Source organism: Saccoglossus kowalevskii, chromosome 15, assembly GCF_978046115.1.
Source record: "Saccoglossus kowalevskii chromosome 15, keSacKowa6.1, whole genome shotgun sequence".
NCBI classification, from domain to species: domain Eukaryota; kingdom Metazoa; phylum Hemichordata; class Enteropneusta; family Harrimaniidae; genus Saccoglossus; species Saccoglossus kowalevskii.
In genome coordinates, this window is record NC_140655.1 from 30032918 (window position 1) to 30057107 (window position 24190).

At 33.3% G+C, this 24190-nt stretch overlaps 1 protein-coding gene across 2 annotated transcripts in view; it reads right to left on the reverse strand.

The window, feature by feature from the left end:
* The window catches only part of LOC100368115 (protein kinase C iota type-like), a 116549-nt gene that overhangs the window by 71625 nt on the left and 20734 nt on the right, over positions 1 to 24190 (reverse strand). For both annotated transcript variants that reach the window (XR_014926589.1, XM_085490704.1), the window contains exon 3: positions 4961 to 5082. Coding sequence is in view for 1 of the 2 variants with exons in the window: in XM_085490704.1 (XP_085346830.1) it covers positions 4961 to 5082 (122 nt within the window). In the remaining variant the exon portion in view is untranslated. The remainder of the gene's footprint in view (positions 1 to 4960; positions 5083 to 24190) is intronic.

Genomic DNA, 24190 nt, shown 5'->3' on the forward strand with positions numbered 1-24190 from the left:
CCTTCTTTGGTTCCAGTAAAGTCAGCCCATAGTACATGAAGTTTAAATACATGATCAGAGAGTATTTTACCTTCCTTGGTTCCAGTAAAGTCAGCCCATAGTACATGAAGTTTAAATACATGATCAGAGAGTATTTTACCTTCTTTGGTTTCAGTAAAGTCAGCCCATAGTACATGAAATTTGAATACATGATCAAAGAGTATTTTACCTTCTTTGGTTTCAGTAAAGTCAGCCCATAGTACATGAAGTTTGAATACATGATCAAAGAGTATTTTACCTTCTTTGGTTTCAGTAAAGTCAGCCCATAGTACATGAAGTTTAAATACATGATCAGAGAGTATTTTACCTTCCTTGGTTCCAGTAAAGTCAGCCCATAGTACATGAAGTTTAAATACATGATCAGAGAGTATTTTACCTTCTTTGGTTCTAGTAAAGTCAGCCCATAGTACATGAAGTTTAAATACATGATCAGAGAGTATTTTACCTTCTTTGGTTCCAGTAAAGTCAGCCCATAGTACATGAAGTTTAAATACATGATCAGAGAGTATTTTACCTTTTTTGGTTCCAGTAAAGTCAGCCCATAGTACATGAAGTTTAAATACATGATCAGAGAGTATTTTACCTTCTTTGGTTCCAGTAAAGTCAGCCCATAGTACATGAAGTTTGAATACATGATCAGAGAGTATTTTACCTTCTTTGGTTCCAGTAAAGTCAGCCCATAGTACATGAAGTTTAAATACATGATCAGAGAGTATTTTACATTCTTTGGTTCCAGTAAAGTCAGCCCATAGTACATGAAGTTTAAATACATGATCAGAGAGTATTTTACCTTCTTTGGTTCCAGTAAAGTCAGCCCATAGTACATGAAGTTTAAATACATGATCAGAGAGCATTTTACCTTCTTTGGTTCCAGTAAAGTCAGCCCATAGTACATGAAGTTTAAATACATGATCAGAGAGTATTTTACCTTCTTTGGTTCCAGTAAAGTCAGCCCATAGTACATGAAGTTTGAATACATGATCAGAGAGTATTGTACCTTCCTTGGTTCCAGTAAAGTCAGCCCATAGTACATGAAGTTTAAATACATGAACAGGGTGTATTTTACCTTCTTTGGTTCCAGTAAAGTCAGCCCATAGTACATGAAGTTTAAATACATGATCAGAGAGTATTTTACCTTCTTTGGTTCCAGTAAAGTCAGCCCATAGTACATGAAGTTTAAATACATGATCAGAGAGTATTTTACCTTCTTTGGTTCCAGTAAAGTCAGCCCATAGTACATGAAGTTTAAATACATGAACAGGGTGTATTTTACCTTTTTTGGTTCCAGTAAAGTCAGTCCATAGTACATGAAGTTTGAATACATTTGCATGGCTAATAAGTTAAAATGCCCACCAACCATAACCAGAAAAAATCAATAGATTCTAGGCTCTATATTTCCAGAACAGAGAGACATACTTTGGTGGTACATGTACAAACAACAATGTTACGGAGTAATAAAATAACTCAAGTCACTGTTAGCCAATATAGAAACCAAAACAGATCAAGTTACTATAATTTTAAAAGAAAACTTAGGTATACATTTACTAGTTTTTAATTCTTATTATTGAAAGGTTATGTTAACACAGTATCTTGCAACATGAGCACAAAGCAAACAAAGTAAAGGCAGATTTCATGTTAATATGGATAAAGTAGATAAAATATAGTGAGTTTTATTGACAGAGTCATTCACATGTATTTACATAAATTCACTGCATTATCAATATTCTCAATATTCTCATGGTTCAAATTTCAAAAGCAGAAAAATTTCTGTCATGTTACACAATCGTGAGCTGTAAGTAATGACAAATCTTTCAAACTTTAAAACATAAAATTCTAATGAAATCGTAGATTGATTTTAATAAAACTGGTACTAATATATAAACATTGAATAAAGTCTGTTTGCTTGCTTGAGGACAGGGAATGCATATATTTGCATAGTGGTTGCATAATTAGCATAAATTAACATAATAAGAATGGATGGGTCAATTAATAAGCAGTAGGGGGAGGGGACATACCATTAAGATTTGCAGCAGTTTACTAGAAATTGTATGTATGTTGGTGAATGTGTTTTTAACACATTACCCGGTATTAGGCCAGGCAATTCCGGAAACTAAATTATTTTTTGTGATAAGTTGTTTTAAATTTAAAAAAAAGGTTTTGAATTCTGATCTTAATTATATGTTTTTAGCCAACTTTCTAACCCCATATTGTCACCAAAGTCTGGTTTATCTGGGAATCTCAAAATCATTGTTTCCAAGGAACAAAATTTGGGTACCCAATATTTATTTTCTATTTGGTATTTAATTGATGAAACCTTAGACTCGGCTAAATATCTAGAATTTGTAATGCATTTAAAATGACCATATTTGTTATTAGTTTGCCATTTCATTCTTAAATGGTCACGAATAGTATTATAATTTATAAAAATCTACAGAACCAAAAAATCTAGTTGTGTAAAACAAATACAAACGGGGTAAAAATGTTGGATAGAATATTTTATATATGCCAACTATTACAGCTTATACATGTAGAGCTGTATGTAACTAATGTCTACCTGTCAACTGGAGGAGAAATAATTACATTTTGCAAATTTGTTCAAAACTTTTTCATGTTTTTTCTGGTATTGAAAAAGTTTCCAAAAAAAGGAAAAATTATTTCAGGTTACCTACATATAGTGCAAAAATAATAACTAATGTAGTTCGAAGTTGGTTCCCTACGATTATCCAAATTTATTGGGAAATTCCAACTATTAAAATATTTTTTGTTTTTCAGAAAATATTGCTTTAACACAAATTCCTTTAGAAACAGTTCCGAAACGACCCATTTTATCATGTTTTCAGAATGGTTTTCACTAAAAAAGTATTTTTGTACTAGATAAGAAATTCTTAAATCAATGAATGATGTTTAAAATCATCACTTTTAAAACAAATAAATGTGATAATTATTTTGACTTTATTCAATAGGCTAAATAACAAAATATACATGTATGTATGAATGCTTATATGTATAAAGAAATAAAAGGTCAACATGTAAGCGGAATGTTTGTCCAGTAATTGCTAGATATAAAAAAAAAATATATAAATAATTTCACATGACCACCAATCTTAAAATAAATTTTTACAGAAAATGACAATTTTACGTTATGACCTAGCATGAGAAAGTGATGTCTGCTGACAGATATACCACTTAATGTCATCATGAATTATAGAAAAATTCCATTGCCTTTTATCAGATTATAATGAAAACAATGTTTTACTACTCTGTTCTATTGAATTATTAACCAATATTCAAGGTACATTCAATTTAGTATTTTTTTCATTTTATTATTAACCAACTAGTAATGTTAAATCAGGGAGCAGTTCTTTGCAAACTTATATATTTTTGACATGTAAAATACTGTTGTTTCTTCTGATTTTTTATGTATAAATCACTTGTGCAGATGCTAACAATTACTGCACATTTTCCACAGCTATCAATGCAATGTGATAAAGATGCATTGTTTTCCCCAGAATACAAACACTGAACATATCACTACCAGGGTTTTTCTAGAAAAAATGAACAAGAGGGAGCACACACAGGCGATAGACCTGGAAATGCCATATCTGAAGGTTTCTGTGTCATTTTAACGGTGTATCTATCACCATTGAAATATTTTTGGAGTAATTTTAGTGTATTTGTAGTCCAGACACATTGTCCGCTTGTGTTGCTGGGAATTTTTCAAGGAGAAAAATATATTTGAGAAAGATTTCATGTTGTATGGCAGCACGGAAGTGCGCGGCTCAAGAAATATATTTATGACTTGAAAGTTCAATCGGCAATTCGGTAAGAGGGCGCCAGCAGAGAGTATTAGGTTTCTGCGCCCCTGTTCCCCGGTTTAGAAAAAACCCTGCACTACAGTACTTGGTTTTACCACCATCTTGGACACCTCAGCAGTCACTCTGACCACCCTAATGGTTTATTTAAGTGAGCTTGTTTTATGTTAAACATTGAAATTTCTGTTTGGATACACATGACTATGCAAATGAATAAACCAATCGTTGCTGCCACAGTGGTTTAAATTTCTGGAGAGATGAACACTGAGACTGTGTGTAGAAACATATCTTGCAAGACCTGGCATTAAAATGCTACCGGTACGTCAAAAATATTCCTTCTTTTGAAGTGCATTAGTCATCACACCATGTATGTGCGAGATTTGTGCTGGTAAACAGTGATTTTGCCACAATGAAATGCACCCTTCAGCAGCAAGCATAATGAAAACGAGTTTCAATGTACACTAACTACCGACTTGGATTTTTAGAGTTCTTAGAAGTGTTACATTCATCCCAGAAATGTTAAACCTTAAATAGTGTCTCATTTCTATGTGTTGATTTACACAAAACCTAAAGTGGCCATCATTGTTAATATGGTGTGCATATTTTGGGCATGTGTGATGTGACGACCACTGTCCTTTAACTTTATCTGGATAAAAGTATTTCTGCTGAAAGAGTTTGGTATTTAAGGTAATTACCAACATATTTCAAGTAGGAATCAAAATCAGTAATGCTGCTGTATCAACTTAAGTCCAATCCTTAAATTCCATAATTTTTGCACATTTTGCACAAATTCTCTCTTGGTCTAAAATGACTGAAAATTATCATAACAGAACAAAATATACATTTACATAACAGTGATGTCATTACACAGAGTTTTTAAAAAGGCTCCAATTTTTTTTAAAAAACTAATGCAGAATGTTCACCCTATTGAACATACAAATGCATCCCTTGCCACCTTTCACAAAAAGTACCTGAATTTTTTTTCATTTGGTAAAAAATTAACAAAGAAATTATTGAAAAATACAGATTATCTTCGAAAATGGGGCACCCACAGTTTGAAAGCAAAAATTATGATATTGAAAGGTGAAAGCGAATAATGGTGGTCTTACCTTCTTCATCAACCCACTTCATAGTAAATGGCTGCTCATCATCAAAACTGCAGATTTGTCTCATATCCCGGCAGAAATCGTCGATAACAATATCTGGCGTGACAGAACAACATAGTATGTCCCTATGGAAAGACAGTTAAATAAACCATGTTAATGTGCTAGGACAACTTGGCACATCCAGGGCGCCTATCCCACGTGAGCAGAATCTTAAATTCATTACATGTAGTGCTTCATAACAGAAATGGAAATTGCTGAAATTGAAACGGCAAATTAAAAGTTGAATAGAATCGGAGATGAAATATAATCAGGTGATGATATAAAGAGAAACATTTTTTTAATATTTAAAATATTGTTTTCAAATTTAGGTGCATATATTTTATTCATTCCTAAATTATGAATCAAGCCATTTCACGCTGCATGGATTATTTGAATCTAATAACGATGTACTCAAAATCTCAATACTGACAATGAAGTGTTTTATATACATTCTATCCCCAAAAATGTCCCCCTCCCCTAAAAATGGATAACACTGAATTCATTAGGAATGTCTTTGATGATATCAACAAACTGACGACCACTGACCTGATCAGACTGACTATTACATTAGTTATTACTTACAAACACAAAATCTTTTAGCAAACATGTATTAATTTTGAGTTTTCAATCTTGTTAGTGAAAGTGAAACAATATATTGGTGCTATTGTATTTCTTATATGATCGCATAGCTATAATTTCAATACTGTGGAATACTTTATTTTCGCTGGAATAAATTTTCGCTGAAAAGGCTTTTTGGGCGTTTTGCTTGGAATTTATTTTCACTGATTTTTCATTAGTTTAATGTGAAATATAGGGAAAAAAGTATATTTTATTTTCACAGAATCATCCCTTCAGCGAAAATAAATTCCAAGCGAAAATAAAGTATTCTACAGTAGTCGATTTCACTTACCAGCAAAAATTGGGAAATTAAAACCATAAAGTGAATAATTAATGTGTTGCAGTACTAACATCATAACATATTAAAAGATCTTAAATGTTCAGAGACTGTGTGTTCATTTTCAGAATGATGAAGGGTACTACATATTATCATTCCTACTATAAGTGTACATTAACTAAACACTATTTATTGTATATCATTATAATATGAGGTTATTACGAGAATACCTCAAAGTATGCATGAAGACAATACAGCTGGAGTATCGACCGATGCGCAGCGGAGGCGTACTGTCTGAGTGCATACTTTGAGGTATTCTTATAATAACCTCATATTATAATGATATACAATAAATAGTGTTTAGTTAATGTGCACTAATGGTATTCTCGTAATAACCTTATTATTATATGTCTTTTTTTCTAAGGATACAGCATGGGAATGCCGAAATTCAAAATGTTTAGAACAGAATCAGCAAACTTCTGTGGAGTCCGGTCGAACTCTGACAGCAGCCATGTTTGTTTTTATTATTATTGTAATCATATTTGGAATTCGCATTTCCTAATATGGTAGTATGAAAATACCCCGTAAAATACCGCAAAATTATGGCACGCTGTAACTTATGGCGTTACGGTAACAGATGTATAATAATATGACTTATTATGATTGTAGACTAGAAAATACTGCATACCGGTACACTACCAACAGTGCTGTATGAGTACAGTTTTTATCTGGTTTAAAACTATCCTAGCTTACTTTCAAAACTGACACATATCTAAATTATGCCGAGTAATAAACCTAAATATGTAACTTAAATACTATAAAGAATAAGTTGATGGCAACGATACTCAATTTTTATTTACATGAAAAGATAAAAATAAATGAAAGCCACTCGGAGTATGTACATTAAGTATAATCAATGGATGAGATGAAGTGTGAATTGCTTACAAAAGAAATGTTAAAACATTTTCCAAGAATATATATTCTTCCTGAACATCCTCCATTTATCATATTGTTAATTTTTCAGTCAGCAAAAACTATAACAGTTTAGATTATCCAACAGAACTATGCAGTGTATACATACCTCTTGGTAGTATGCTAAATCATTTGTTTCAAAGACGGAAATTTAAAGAGGAACCTTCCAAGCCCAGGGATTGCACCAAAGAATCATGGGACACTATGGTTTATGTTGTTTACAATGTTAATCTATCTTTTGTTATCCATTGTAATTTTAATCCATAACGTAAATTTGTTGTGAGAATGGAAGTGCCCCTTTAACGGCTGCGTTCCGACTGGCGAACTCGATCCGGATCAAGATGGAGCTACACCTCGGCATGTGTCAAAATCTGCCAACCGGGTCCAGTCCTGGTATGAACGCATCTTTTTTAATCCCTATACAAACATCGAAGATTAACTCGGTTTCGATCCGGAGCGAGTTCGCCACTGAGAACACAACTATTGACGTAATTCAAGGTACTATATAGGTTTGTCAGTTTCCTACTATGTGATCTAATGTATGAGGCTAGCTGTGTAAAAGATTTATGATATTTCCCTTTGCACACACACACACATCAATGTGTAACTGAATCTCATACATGCAGGTATACTACTTAAATTAAGTCTCAAGTATGTGTAGTCAAACACAGCTTTCTCACAAATCTACACTAAATTAGAGTGATCATTTCTCAGATAGCGGATAGTTTTTAAATTATTTGATAATAAATTATACTCATGAAATGAAATAATAATTTTAAATCATTTTACATTTACCCTTTGAAGGCCAAAGTTGTCCTCCACAAAATAAATCTGTATTCTTTTTGTTTCCATCTTTTTTTCAAAAATTCTAATCAAAACGATGACAAATTCTGTTTATTTGGCGCAAAATAAAAATGTTGCATCAAATTTTGGCAGGAAAACTTCACAAAGTTCAAAAGGACAATGTATTAATTTTCAATAATAATGGTAAGATAAGTTAATCTGTCAACTGTTCTGATTTCCAAGGAAACAAACAACAGAAAGAATTTTTTTTACAAATTCTTTTGCAGGAAAACAAAAATGAGACAAAATGTCATTATCAGTTAACGAGAAACAAATATTACATGGAGATGCTTCAGTAAACCTTAAGACACAATCCCAAGTTCTTGCAGTTTAACTGAAAAAGATTGTCTGTTGGCAGCAGAAAAGATTATGGTAAATTTGTGGAACTACATTGTAGAATTAGTTTCTGCGCAATTGCATTTTTACCAGTAATAAGAGTCTCATGTAAAATGTATAACGACACATAAAACGTCGCGACTGGCTCCAGGCTATTATAAACAGCTGAGTAAAGTCTATTCTCAATACTTGTCCGCAACAAATTTCTTGTATAATTAAAGGCTGTCGCTGAAATTTCGTCTGGAGAATGGTAATTTATTTTTCGAAGTTGCTGAGATTCTGTCTTCAGGATGGTGGTTTAGTGTTTAAAGTCGCTGAGATTTCGTCTTGAGGACTGTAATAATTAGACTATTGCAATGTTTTTTGACTCGCCAAATTTAACCATGAGTTCACATATCAATAAAGGATGGCAACCAGAATTTAGTATGAAAATTGCCCTCAATGGTGACATGTGTAATGGAGTGCTCTGCAAAATGACCCTTTGATGGTTAGAAGGCATTGAGTACTTTTGGTGTATAAAATTATGAATATTTACACAATTTTATGTTAAATCTCAAAATTGTGTTAGTTAACTAATTAGGAAAGATTTATGAACAATCTTCAACTGGATATTTCGTAAGAAGGTATGTTATGTATGTCAAGTCTTTAAGAAGGTAACTGTGCTAAAATTAAAACTAGAAAATATTTTGCTCAATCAGGTAAATAAGTGTAAATCTGCAGGTGAAACAGGCTTTATGGGGAAATTATATAAGATAATATATTGGTGCTTGGACATATACGAGTGTTAATGTTATCCCTACTTGTACATTGTCAATACCGAAGTACTGCTCTGCAGATTAGTAACGTCATCATGTTATAAATACAGTCTTGTTAGTCTTTATTACGCTACATTGATTTACTAACACTAGAATTTAGGTACACATACAGTGTAAATATAGAATAGTGTATAGCGCATGAATTATTAAAAATTGAGTATGTCCTTTGAAAAACAATTTTATCACATTGAGTGTATATCATGATATCAAAGTTTACCTTACATGAATATGACTGTAAATATTTAAATTTCATGAGCTAAAATCAGAGGTTAAAATCAGTTGTGTTCAATCAGATCATATACAAGCCAACAACTATGAGAACATCTGACAGTTTGTACATGTACCAGTATCTTAAATTATTATGCGCATATGTCAAGTTCATGTATGCATTCAAGTGTGTTATATTCAGTGACAGTTAAAATTTAGCACTATCAGAAAATAACCAGATGAAGAACACATCAATGTTAATCCATCAGCATGGCAGATGGCTATCAATTAAGACTTCAAGTGTTTGAAAATTGCCCCCTTTTTTAATTCAATTATTAACCATGCTGAAAGCTGTACTATACAACTGTGACAAACCATTGGCGTACAGATATTTCCTGTGACGCAATGAGAAATCATAATTTTTTTCTCGCCGACTTGACAAAATATCATTACCATTAAAATACATAATTATTAAAATAAAATAATTTCATATGTAAAAGTAACAATTCTTACAATATATATATATATAAGCTAGCAAAAGCTTTGCTCAGATATCAACATGCTTCCTTGTAAAACATTCGATTCTGATGAACGGCAACCAGTAGCCGATTACAATAATACTGGTACATGTACAAGTATGTTGAGACTAAATTTAGAACATAGCGTAAATATTACAACCTTGCCTGTTCAGAATATCAAATAATAAATAACAAGTGACGTTAAAGGGCGGTAGTTGTCGCACCATGCATGCATAATCATCATCATGAGATATATGGGTCTCATATAAACAAAGATGGCGACTTTGACTGTTGCGCAGATCAACGAGTACAAACTGAGACATTTCCAAGCTTTAATTAGACAATTTTCAGGTGATTGGAAGGTATTGAAGGAGTCACCGGCGGTATTCAGAGCAAGTTGCGGGTCAAACCTCATACTTGAATTTCCATTTGAAGAGCGCATTGGATTGTGGGGAAATCAATGTTTATCAACACAAATGTCGAACATGCGCGGAGTGACGACTACCACGCTTTAAACAAAATTGAAATGAGTCAGCCATTTTGAATCAGTATTTGCAATTTAATAAGTATGACACGATTCAATCAGTCAAGGCATGTTAAAAAATATGGCTCTAGGACAGCATTTGTTGATCACAAAATATGTCATTCTACATTTTGAATCTGATCTGAAAACCATTATGGTTCTCTCACATTCAACTTGTGTATCAATTATGAACAATACCTATCCATATATGACTGAAATCTGGCTTTAGAATGACAGAAATGCTTTATTTTGATCCATTTTTATTATTTTACGGCCATCATATCGTCAAACTGAGACATGTGGACATATGTCCAACATGACATACCGGTAAGTTGAGTTTTGATGTCAGAGACATGGCCCCCACCAGATCACAAAACAAATGGACGTGCATATGTACTTCAAGATGCATACATGTTGTTTGAATGTGATCAGTCCATGTACATGTATGTCCAAGATGGATGAGCAACACTCGCACTCAAAGACGCATGGCAGAAGTCAATCCATACATGTATGTCCAAGATGGATGTGCAACACTTGCACTCAAAGACGTAAGACAGAAGTCAATCCATACATGTATGTCCGAGATGGATGTGCAACACTCGCACTCAAAGACGCATGGCAGAAGTCAATCCATACATGTATGTCCGAGATGGATGTGCAACACTCACACTCAAAGACGCATGGCAGAAGTCAATCCATACATGTATGTCCAAGATGGATGTGCAACACTCGCACTCAAAGACGTAAGACAGAAGTCAATCCATACATGTATGTCCAAGATGGATGTGCAACACTTGCACTCAAAGACGTAAGACAGAAGTCAATCCATACATGTATGTCCGAGATGGATGTGCAACACTCGCACTCAAAGACGCATGGCAGAAGTCAATCCATACATGTATGTCCGAGATGGATGTGCAACACTCGCACTCAAAGACGCATGGCAGAAGTCAATCCATACATGTATGTCCAAGATGGATGTGCAACACTCGCACTCAAAGACGTAAGACAGAAGTCAATCCATACATGTATGTCCAAGATGGATGTGCAACACTCGCACTCAAAGACGCATGGCAGAAGTCAATCCATACATGTATGTCCAAGATGGATGTGCAACACTCGCACTCAAAGACGCATGGCAGAAGTCAATCCATACATGTATGTCCAAGATGGATGTGCAACACTCGCACTCAAAGACGTAAGACAGAAGTCAATCCATACATGTATGTCCAAGATGGATGTGCAACACTCGCACTCAAAGACGTAAAACAGAAGTCAATCCATACATGTATGTCCAAGATGGATGTGCAACACTCGCACTCAAAGACGTAAGACAGAAGTCAATCCATACATGTACATTGCTGGTTTTGGACTATAGAAACAATGATGAGGTCATCATAATAACTTAAATTAATTAATAGTCATGTTCCTCAACTAAAACTACTTAACAGTGTAACAGTAAAAACTGTTTTGGTTCTATAAAATTTAGTCTGTCAACAGTTAGTTAGAACAAAGTACTGTACAATCTGTATTAGAGCCACAGCTTCTATGAAAAAAATAAAATGGTACGAGAAATGATGAATTTTTGGTTCTCAATTATTCAAAAAGAATGGGTGCGACTGCTTATATAGATTTTACGGTAGTAGGGATGGTGGAAAAAATAAAACATAACTCAGAAACGTTCATCTAGGCTGTACATGTACAAACGAAAATTAGGATATACCAGCATTTCCTATTATTCAGTCATGATAAGATTATAGTTTAATAGTAAAAAATATTCAAAATTCAACTTTGTTTCATCATGAACAAATAAATGTTTTAGCACATTCGATTGATATTGGTAAGGAAAAACATGCAAGCCAACTTACAAAGGTAAATTTGTCAAAATTTTAGCTGGAAGTATGATTTACATGTATACAACATAATTGAAATAACATATTGGGTTACTGCACTACCGAATTACATATCTTGGATAGCATATCACATAGATCTGTTTTTTTATGATCAGAAATATAAATATCTTCATTTCTACATTTATGTCTAACAAATGTTTTATTTTAGTTAAATTTTAACCCATATTTTGAAAATTATAAGTGCTAGTTACACCAAAATTGAGTTTTTTAGACATTTTATCACGTTTAATAAGATTTCTAAGTTTGAAGATGATCAAATAAAACTAAACTTGGCCAATAGCCCAAACTGGTTAATTAAATTACCCAAGTTTGCAAAAGATCTGATAAAAACTTTTTGAGTTACTGTAACAACAAAAAAGTTTACACCAAAGACTATAGCAACAAGAACAGACAAGTACAGAGATTTTTCCTTCATGGCTTTGTCTTCATCTTATAATGATTAGGCATGGTAAAAATGACCTGAGAACAGAACAATGTTCTCTCTGAATAGAATGACAGGGTTATGACAGCGCCCTCTAACATTTGTGAATATCCCCTGGAGGCCCAAAACTATTCCTTTGTATAAAGTCACAAAATATATCAAGATAACAATGAAGAAAATAGTCAAATAACACCACCATGATGTTATCAGCTTAATTATCTAGGAGCCATGTAATTCCAGTGCACTACATAGGTATTTTTTTTTACTATATTTCCTTATTTTTACACCTTTACTGACATGCAGATGAAAACACAGCTAAAACGACTACTTCTTATTTAACAATGTGATTTGAATTTTGAACCTCACCCTGATTATGATGTATTTAGCCTTTAAATTTGCCTGTGATATGTGTGAAACAGAAAGAAATTGACTCACTTTGAAAAACCAATGGTTTTGGCATACAAATCAAAAATCAACTATGACCAATAATATTTAAAAGCAAAATGAAGTGGAATTTCCATAAAAATTAACTTCACAGTGATGTTAATATTAAAATTTAACAAATTCAAGATAACAAAACTAAACTCATTTGAAGCTATTTTTGTAATCAGTTTCACCACAAAGTAAGTAAAGTAAATCCCAAAAAGGTAGAAAGATGTACTAATCAAATTATCTCAACAAATATTAATAAGTTAAAAAAAATCGATCACAAACACTCCCCACAAAATATACACTTACGAATACATTTTTCAAACAAAACTATAACCAAGGTAGTCCAGTCAATAAGAACTACAGTAATTCTATAAATTCAACCAGAGAAGATGAAGAGATAAAATTAACCTGGAAAAATGAATGAAACACAGTGTACCTGTATCAAAGTCATTCCAGTTGTCAACCTTGGCATGGCAAAGTATGCCTACCTTCAATGGAACAGCTATTTTTGACACCAGGTGCGGTGGAGGATGCACAGATATGAAGCTCACTGAACGAGTACACACCAATTCCCAAAGCATCATTAATACTCAAATGTAGCGAATCAAAGATAAGCGAACAGGCAGACTGAAGAGTAAATGTGTCTTGCTGGAATGAACAGCGCATTCTGGAGCATGTAGCGGTCTGATGGTGAGATATATAGTGATGCAAGCAGCTTGCCCTAGGTCTGATGCAAAAGCTACAACTCCACCTATTTTATACCTCAACTTAAGTGGTATCCATTACATCACATGACCAATGTGAAATTAATTGATTAATTAAACATACATTAAATGAGTTCTTTTGTTTAGATAAACTCTACACAAGAGGGGATAATGGAACTTGTTAATTTTATGCAAATTTACATATGGGCCCCTTAGCATAGTCAAAATGAATAGTATGGTAACCTTCACCTGAGAATTACAGGTATGTTGATTAATGGTTCTAGTTTGATATACAAGTGAGCAATGAACATATTACAGACTTGTGTACACAGCCTGTGGCAAATTTACTAAAGCGAGACTAACATATTTTCATGGTTATCATAGACAGCTGGTAGATTTCAAGAGAGGGCAGCAATACATGTACATGTAGGTTGTCAGAAACAGTGGCCATGTCACAGAGATTCAAAGTCACATCAGCTGTGTGTATCGATTAAAATTAAATCTCCATCAAAGTCAGTTGTCATTTACTCTAAGCAAGATTTATTTACAATTAAGAAAAACAATTATGTAGTGTCATTCTATAAATATCAGATTAAAAAACATTTTGGTTCAAAAACCAGAAAGTAGTTTTTATTAAACTTGATGAAAGCCTTAGCTTACTCCGTTGACACGTTCTGGGGAACAGCTAATTTTCTTCATGTGACTAAAATGCCATATTTTATTTCGGATACCATAACTAGAAATTAAGAGTTCTATTAAACACTAATTGCAATTTTTTTGAATTTTTCATACAGTAGTGAGATTGGATGATACAAGTGTATGGGCCCGCACCTGTGAATATCCCAAATCATTGAATAACACCTACAAATTTTAGTTTAATGTTTAAAGGTGAAAATTGTTTGAAATTTAACACTGTGGGTGATGTCACTAATTATGATCTACTTAATCAAAAAAGAAGTCAAAAGGTGAAGAGGGAAAAAGATAAAAAGCAGAACACCTTGGGATAGTGGATAAGATAATAAGTATTATTATACATCTGTCATCGTAACGCCATAAGTTAAGGAGTGTCGTAATTTTGCAGTATTTTACGGGGGTATTTTCATCCCACCATATTAGGAAATGTGATTTCCAAATATGGAATGATTACGCGTATAAGCGTCCTCTAATAATAAAAACAAGCATGGCTGCCACCAGGGTTTGACCGGACTTCACACAAAGAAATTCGCTGATTCTGTTCTAAACTTTTTGAATTTCAGCATTTCTATGATGTATACCTCAAAGTATGCACTCAGACAGTACGCCGTCGCATCGAACAATGCACAGCGGTAAAAGAAACATAGAGATACATAGCATTTGAGTAATACTGGTAAACCTTAACTATTTGAGTGTGCTCGAGATGACTAAATGTCAAAAAAAAAATATGACAACATTTCCTGAAAATCATCACATGATAATATATTTCTAGCTTTTAAAAAGAAAGTAGAGTACAGTATGTTTGTTCATCTGAGTGCACAGAATTTTGTTGTTCAAATTGGAAAATTTAAATTCAAAGAAGAGACAAAATTAGTCAAGAATTAAGTATATACATGGTGTGAATTCTATTTTATCGGCTCAGTGAGTCCCACACGCTGTGTTAAATAAAAGATGCGGTCACTATGCGCTCTCTAACATCACAGATTTTATCCCATTAACTTAACCCACAAATGTTAAAAGAATTTCTCTTTAATGCATCTATTGTCACCGACGGAATTTTAATTCAAAGTACTGATTTTTATAACTGGCAATCTGACTCTACATTTGTCGTTTTAAAGTAGTATTTAAGTATATGTATAGTTTGGCAGTTATTTTTTATTGTATCTTGATTTTTTTTATTTGCAAATTGCAAGACTCGGTGCTGTTTGTACATATACTCGACCGTACTCGACAGCGTTAGCGCCCAGGGGCCTCAACTCAGAAAATCATGATTTTTTTAGGGGTGGACGCTTACCCGAGCACCCCCCTCGAAATGCAAATGAAAAATTTGATTCATCAAGTGACAGATTACGTCTTTGAGGGAAAATAAAATTACGAAATAGTTGAGTCGTCATTGATTTTCACAATGAAGAAACAGAAATGATCACAAAAAATATGCACATTTTATTACAATATTACTTACGTACCACCAGAATTTACGAAATTAAAATCATTAGAGTCTGTTGGAACACAGTCGAAGTCAAAATTGTCATATTATTTCCATTGACGAAGGTGTTGGATCGTACGCAAAATCACTTTCCGCCATGGTGCATTTACAGATTTGACCTGCAGCAGCGTTCTTTGACCTATTGGGTCAAGTTGGTTATTAACCAATCAGAATGCTGTGTTGTACTGACGCAATTCTTCGGAAATTCCTGAACACTTTCCGGTAACGGAATGCGGAAGTGAATTATCGATGTCGAAGTACGATCTGTTGGAATTGATTTCAGCGAATAAACATCATGGTTTTTCCAAACAAGCAGCCTATCGGCTGAGATAGCTCCGCTGTTAGCAATGCACATTTCAATTAAAGAACTGAAGACATCATTAGAAAATGAACAATATGTATAGTATCAAAGCAATCGGACTTACAGTTTTTAACAAGAAGTCGAAAATATCACTTTTTACCAAAAATGACAAAAATATTCACCAAAATTAGAGAATTGAAGATATCATCACAAAATGAACAAATCTGAGAGAGGTCCACATGTAGTACCTATATATGTAATATCAAAGCAATCGGACTTACAGTTTTCAACAAGAAGTCGAAAATATCACTTTTTACCAAAAATGACAACAATATTCACCAAAATTAGAGAACTGAAGATATCATCACAAAATGAACAAATCTGAGAAAGGTCTACATGTAGTATCTATATATGTAATATCAAAGCAATTGAACTATTGGTTTTTAACAAGAAGTTGAAAATATCACTTTTTACCAAAAATTACAAAAATATTTACCAAAATTAGAGAATTGAAAATATCATAACAAAATGAACAAATCTGAGAGAGGTCCACATGTAGTACCTATATAAGTAGTATCAAAGCAATCAGACTTGCAGTTTTTAACAAGAAGTCGAAAATATCACTTTTTACCAAAAATGACAAAAATATTCACCAAAATTAGAGAATTGAAGATATCAACATGAAATGAACAAACCTAAGAGAGGTCTACCCAAGGTACATATACATCAAGTATCAAAGCATTCAGGCTTGTAGTTTTCAAGAAGAAGTCAAAAAAGTAAAACATTGACACGGACGACGACGACAATCACTCATATGATAAGCTCCGCTCGACAAAGTCGACAGCGGAGCTAAAAACTAGTAACTAGCCATTTTTGAAAGGTAAACTGAATATGGCATGAAATATTTAGCGCATTTTATTTTTATTAACAGGTCATTGTCGAAGCATAGTTTACGCACATTTGCCGTTTTCACAACATGTTTCATAGCGGTCGATATCCATGCTGTATCATATAAAAACGATTACCAAGATTCGTTACGCAAGACCAAGTTTTAAATTAGTTGCATTTTGAAGGGGTGGGCGCTTTGCCGAATGTGACCCCAAATATAAAAATTGCGCAAAAGTGCGGGGTGGGCGCTTGCCCGGGCATGGGCGCTAACGCGGTCGAGTACGGTACTATAAAATGATTTAATTTCACTCTTTTGATGTTTGAGCAATTTCACTGGGTTTTAAAAGTTCACAAATTTAGTGGCAGAGAAACAATGAGTTCTATTGTTATTTTACATATTCACATGGATTTAATTTAGCTGATTTTACTCATCAACAAAAGTAGCAAAATTAAAACTGCAATCTTTGTCACGGGCATACATGTCAGTGTTATTTCATTCATCTCTGAATCATACAATATGCAAATTATCTAATTAATATGCATAAATGCAAGCAACTATTTGATTGGGAAGATGGGCAATGGACTATACAGCCAAAATTGGTCACCCAAGTCCCTCAAGGCTTCTAGAACAACTGTTAACCATACACACACAGTTCTGCATGTACATGTAGAAGCAATTATTGAGGTTGGATGAGACTTACAAAATCTACATATACATCCAATTAATGCGCATAACCAAACCATCTATACCTTTGTATGCAGCCCACAGTTGTCTCGACAATGTACAGCCATTGCATTGCGACGTATTTAGTATGTGTCCCATGCAATTGTTACAACATCTCTAAAATACACTGTTTTCACTGAATTTGAACACACTGCATGACAACTGAGGCACTTTAAGGCATACATAACCTTAACCAACAACTAATTTTTCATATTTTCCAAGGCAATTTCATGAATAATCTATTGCAAAATTATTTAGTACATTGTATTAAATATTTAATATAAAAACTGGTTTGTATCATTCAATTTTAATCTTACATAAATTGTATTCACTGACAGTTTTGTCTCATCAGAGTAAAAACATTTAACTACATGTCAAATGTCTTGCGTTTGGTGAACACCCGAGTGTTAGGCAGAAATTTACATTTCAAACAGTTTTGGATTTGTAAACTCAAGTTCACAAAAGGTTAAGCAGCATATTGAAAAGAAGATATTGTTACAATCAAGTTGTATTGTTATTGGTGATTGCATGGATTGTCTGTAATTGTCATTAAATCCAACATACTTTCCAAAATTCAAAATGCTCTATTTGATAATTACATGAAAAAAGTGTGAAATTTTTCCCACATGTCAAAGGTTATCTTTGACTAAGAAACTGAAATTACAATTTTATATTTTACTTCTACTCAACACACAGCTCTAGCAGGAGCGCATAAATGAAAACCAAAAAGTTTATCACAATTAAAAAAAAAGCATCCAAAATTTTGAAAAGTCTAGTTAATTCCCATTGCTATATATGAAGTATATTTTAGTAAGAGAAAAAAAATCTCAGACTGGTTGAAAAAAACAAAACAATTTTTGATAATTGTCAGTAAAAATTTATAGTAACATTGTTTAGTAGTAAGTTTTTTTCATCAAATTAATGTGATGCATGTGTGCCTGTATAAATGTTATAATAAATGTGTGTTGTTTCAAAATATCAATGATTTCTGTTCTGATATTCTCAACTAATTTGATAAAGCATTTACATAACGGGGTAATCTTATTATCATATACAATTAATGACTTTTTCAAATCCAAAATGGCCACCAAAATAAGATTTAGCACTATAGGAAAATCAGAAAGTCATTGTTTTCATGGAAACAAGTTTATGTACCTTTGATTTTATATGCTGTCATCATTATTCAATGAAACCTTTCAAAACCTATGTTTATGATCTTTCAGACAAAACATTAAATATTATTGTCAGTGAATTTAATATCAATATCCCCTAGAGTTATAAACACTTACTATATTACTATTCTCAATATAAACAATCTTTTTCACCAAATTATTGGTTTTCTGGTGAGAGTAAGGAACTGACCTACAATAGTAATTTTCCTTTCCTTTACTAGTAAATTGCCAATTTCTACTTGACAGTCTGGGACTAGTCCATAAGGACTATTTCCATGGTCCACACCAGAATTACTACTATTGTATTTTGTTTATAAGTTCTGTAATAATGGTCATTCTGGTGAAATAAATAAATAATAATAAATAAAAATAATAAAGTAAATCATTTATTTAAAATTTTTACAATTTCTTTATTGAATCAGGTATTCTTAATATTTAACGATCTACTTCAATCATTCAACTAATTTTTTTAAAACTGATTTAACCTCATTTATACCTCATGGTTATTCATTTGACCTGCTTGTACATGAAGCAGATCATTTGTTCTACAAGTTGTGTGTTGTGGCTTGACTACTGAAGTGTATTTTATCAGGTGTCGCCGAGCAGGTTCAATTTGTAGACTTTTGGATAACGCAACGTCTCGTAGTATGTAGCTCTAACACCATGTATTTATGGTTAAAACATAATTCACACATCTACACTTAGTAGTTTAGTGGACTAGTACAAGTATAAGCCCTGTATTTTCAAAAGCAATGATCAGCAAAAACATTTTGTATCATAGACACCAAATGCGTCTACCCTGAATGTCACAGAGCCTAACAGAGATGATGTGATACTGAGAATAACAGATACAAACCCTGCAGACACATGTGTAGTTGAATGACAATCTGTCAGAGTGTAAGAGAAAAGAACTAAGGAAGTGAGCCACTTAACAATTATACCACACACCTGAAAGCAAAGACTAGTCTAAAGAGAGTATGTATTTCCTACAATTTATCTGAATAAATACAACTATTATAGACTTGATGGAAAGTCAGTATCCTGTACAGCTGCATATCTGTCAATCCAATCTCATTATCAGTCACTTTACACCTTGCTTACACCTGGTTTCACATCTTGGCTGAATGCATCCATGTCCATGGATCTTCCTCACTCTTTTATATTGGAATTTGTTTGTTAGTCGCTTTCAATTGTTCTTTTTGTTTTTTTTTAGACTTGCTACTACTTTTCACTGTGAACTTATGAAATTAACGTACATGTACATGTATTTTATCCCAATTCATTTCAGCTATCTGTAGAGGCTTTCAGCATGTGATACAAGAAAATTAATATGTATTTTCTAATAAAAATATGCACGTCAGAGTTCTCGATATTACATCAGTATTACAGATTCATGTTGCATAAGGCACCCTGATATTCAGATTTTGTTGTGGCAAGCCGTGCCATTTGGGGCACGAACTGGGAGGCTTCGGCACTGTTCATGACTAGTTGACGACGAGTTTATGACGAGTTCACGAATTCATGCCCATCAGTGTCCACATTGACACGGCGAGTTCATGCATGGTTAGTTTACGCACTTCCCGCATTGGCACAACAAATTTGTGCAATTCGGATGTGAGCTGTTCGTGAACTATTTGAACAGTTTGCATATAGTCCACGACCCGGTCTTGAAATTTTGTCATGACCAAAATTTTGAACATTTCAAAATTTTCGGCCCGACATGGCACGCAGTCACGACGGGTGTACGCACACTTCACGCCAGTTTACATCTAGTTTGCGCACTGGAGTCGTGCCAGTATGTGCCACAGAATCGTGCAAGTGTCAGGGTGGCTATAGAGGGTCATTCATTTACCAGGGCTTAATAACTGTGTTTTTTTTTTTGAAAAGCACTACAAATAATGGATTTTCAGTTTTTTTTTAGACTACGTTATTATTATGTAAATTTAGAACAATCAAGCATTTGCATAACACACTGAGAAATAAATAAAATTTGAAGTATGTGGTGCTGTGGCAGCTACTGTAAATAACTATTTTCACTGAAGGGATGATTCAGTGAAATTAAAATCCTTTTTTCCTACATTTTACAACTCATCAAAAATCAGTGATAATCACACAAAAAATTCAGCTAAAATGCAGTATTTTACAGCATGTTTATTTTACTGGTGTTGAAAGAACTGGATTCCCATGCCATTAGTATCATAAAATTAATGGAAGATTTTGATTATTCATAGCCAATAATTATTTTGACAATGTGATCTTGTAATTTCAAGTACACTTATATTTACTTTCATTCTAAAGCAGTGTGGCTAGGTTGAATCCAGTGTACTGTGGAATACTTTATTTTCACTGGAAATAATTTTCGCTGAAAAGGCTTTTTGGGCGTTCTGTATGGAATTTATTTTCACTAATTTTTGATGAGTTTAACGTGAAATATAGGAAAAAAAGTATATTCGCTGGATTTTATTTTCACAGAATCATCCCTTCAGCGAAAAATAAATTCCAAGCGAAAATGAAGTATTCTACAGTATATTGCTCAGTTAGTAACAACAAATTATTTATGAGAACCAAGGACAGACCTTATACATGTAGAGTATTAAAATAAGATGCATCTTTCATGCTCTCAAATGACCTTTGATTATTTTATAATTAGCATGCTCTATGCCATCTAACCACTAAAGTGACTGATACAGAACGGGTAGATGCACAGATGTTATCAGAGCAACTACTTAGCACTCTGCCATTTAAAATAGAAAATGGCAAAACACCACCAGGATATTCATGACTTTAGTGGAGTGATAAGAATGAAAGGTGTCACAGGAGAATACTTTAATTGAGGCAATAAAATTGAGAATTAGAACCGCATACCTATCCAATATGTCTGTAGTAATGCGATTAATAATTCAATATATAATGAAAGTATTATAATTATGTAATACGCACGTAATTGTGAAAGAGGAAAAGTTGTTACTACTGGGTTCCCGGGTGTTGAGTTTATGTCAATGTGCTTCATTTCGGCAGCGAGTCATGTTCGTATAAATGTTCGTTTTGATTACTCCACATAACTTATTTTAATGTTACAGTAGTTACCATTAAAACATAATATCAGACATTGTTGACTTTTAGTATGGTTTTATTTTTATACTGCTGTTCACAAAACCATGATAAAAAGTTGTTTGACTACTTTCGGCATAAAAAAAATGAGTCACCCGTCCATGAAAATGGTTACTTACAAGCAACCATCCAATGGTAAAAAGGTGTGACACATGGTGAGAAAATCATATTTATATAATAAAATAGGATTAAAATATTATGAAATATTAGAATATTCTGCAATTTATAAAATAATGCTTTAACATGTATTTCTACCAATTTTTTTCTTCAAAATAGATATTTTGTAAATAATAAAAAACTTGATGACTTGTGTCCAAACAGTTATGCAACAATCAGAAAACAAACAAAAAAATGTGATAACCCTTATTTACAATGTAATAGGTAGAATATCTGTTCAACAAAAAAACATTACACTCAAATGTATGACAAGTATACATGAGACACCACCATCAAAATAACTATATGCATCTAATCAGTGATTATTCTCAAGTAGACTTCAAATCCTAGAGATTTTAGTTACATGAACACTCCTCTAGTAATCTCATGAGTTTTGTTAAATTGTTACACCAGAAAAGTATGCTTAACACCAGAAAACATTTCGCTTTTTATCATGATACTGACATCTTTGCTTGGTATTCCAGCAATTATTCATAATTAAATTTCAGGAGTCAACTATCAATGACTTTGATACACCTATTTTTCCAAGGCAAGGCTTGAAATTTATGGAGGCTATTGTCTAGAACAGGGCTTGGAATTCACAAATTTCCCATTACGCCTTGGTGCACAAAAACTTTTACTACAACAGCTTCACTGAGAATAAGCCATGCCAACATCTTTTGTCATGATGTCATCAAGTCATGATGTCATCAAGTCCTTGATTCATTAACTCAGAATAGTCAAATACATGTAGGTCCTTCACAATTTCAATCAAGTTAAAACATTTTTTTCTCAGAAATATTAGGCCTTGAACTTGGTTGTCCTCAGAATATTCAATGTATATATGTTAATCATTGCAATTAAAACTGACTGTATTTTATTAATACATTTATGAATACATGTATTATAAGTAAATGCTTATGACTTGAAATTCAGACTGAAACTTCACCATGAAATGAAAAATATTAAAAATAGCATACAAAAGTAGATGTATATTGCATAGATCATTTAATTGGCTTCTACAAGTTCTAGAAAATGATTTTCATAGCAGGATTCATTTTTTATTAAACAGACAAATATTCCCTCTATAAATCATAAAATGGAACAATAAATAATAAAATGGAATAAATTTCTTTGAAACTGCCTGTTCTGAATAAATAAATGATTCACACTTTTTTCCAAATTCACTGCAAGGTCAACCCTCAAGCAAGATATTATTAATGCAGACAAGATGCAATCTACATAAGCAGTGCAAACACTGACAGTTCGTATGCATATTACTGTGTAATTTACCAAAATAAAGTTTGAGTAATTAATAATTAATTTTCATATTTATTGACTCTACATGATTGATTTCTGTATTATTGACACCTTGGAATTAGAACGGAAATATAGCTGATAACCCACACAACCAAATTGTTGAGAAAAATGCTAGAGTTCACAGGAATGTATAGTCTATTGGAGTCAATTCAGATGAAAAAACAAGTCAACAACAAGCCCTTTGTCATTAAATTTTTGTCAAGCCATGCAGACATTATCCTATTATTTAATGAAAATAATATCAAAATAAAGAAAAATATCAAAAAAAATTTACCAATCATCATTATCAAGTTGGCCGTGACCAGAATATGCAATGAACAGTGAAATAATGGAGTAAAATATAACATGTGATGTTAATGTTTAGCAAAAGGCAGTATGTGCTGTTTGTAAAATAAAATACTTAGTTAAGAATGTACCTAAGGTGTGATGGGAATGAGACATGGGTAGAATGGGATAAGGCATAATTGGAATGGGACGAGCCATGGCGGTGGGGTAAGACATGGTGGAATAGGGTAAGCCATGGGGTGAGGGTGAGGGTGAGGCATGGGTAGGATGGGGTGAGGCATTGGGTAGGGTGGGATGAGACATGGGTGGAATAGGGTGAGCCATGGGTGGGGTGGGGTAAGACATGGGTGGAATGGGGTGAGACATCAGTGGGATGAACAAGACATGAGTGGAATGGGGTGAGCCATGGGTGGGGGTGGGGCAAGACATGGGTGGAATGGGTGAACCATGGATGGGATGAGACATGGTTGTGATGGGAT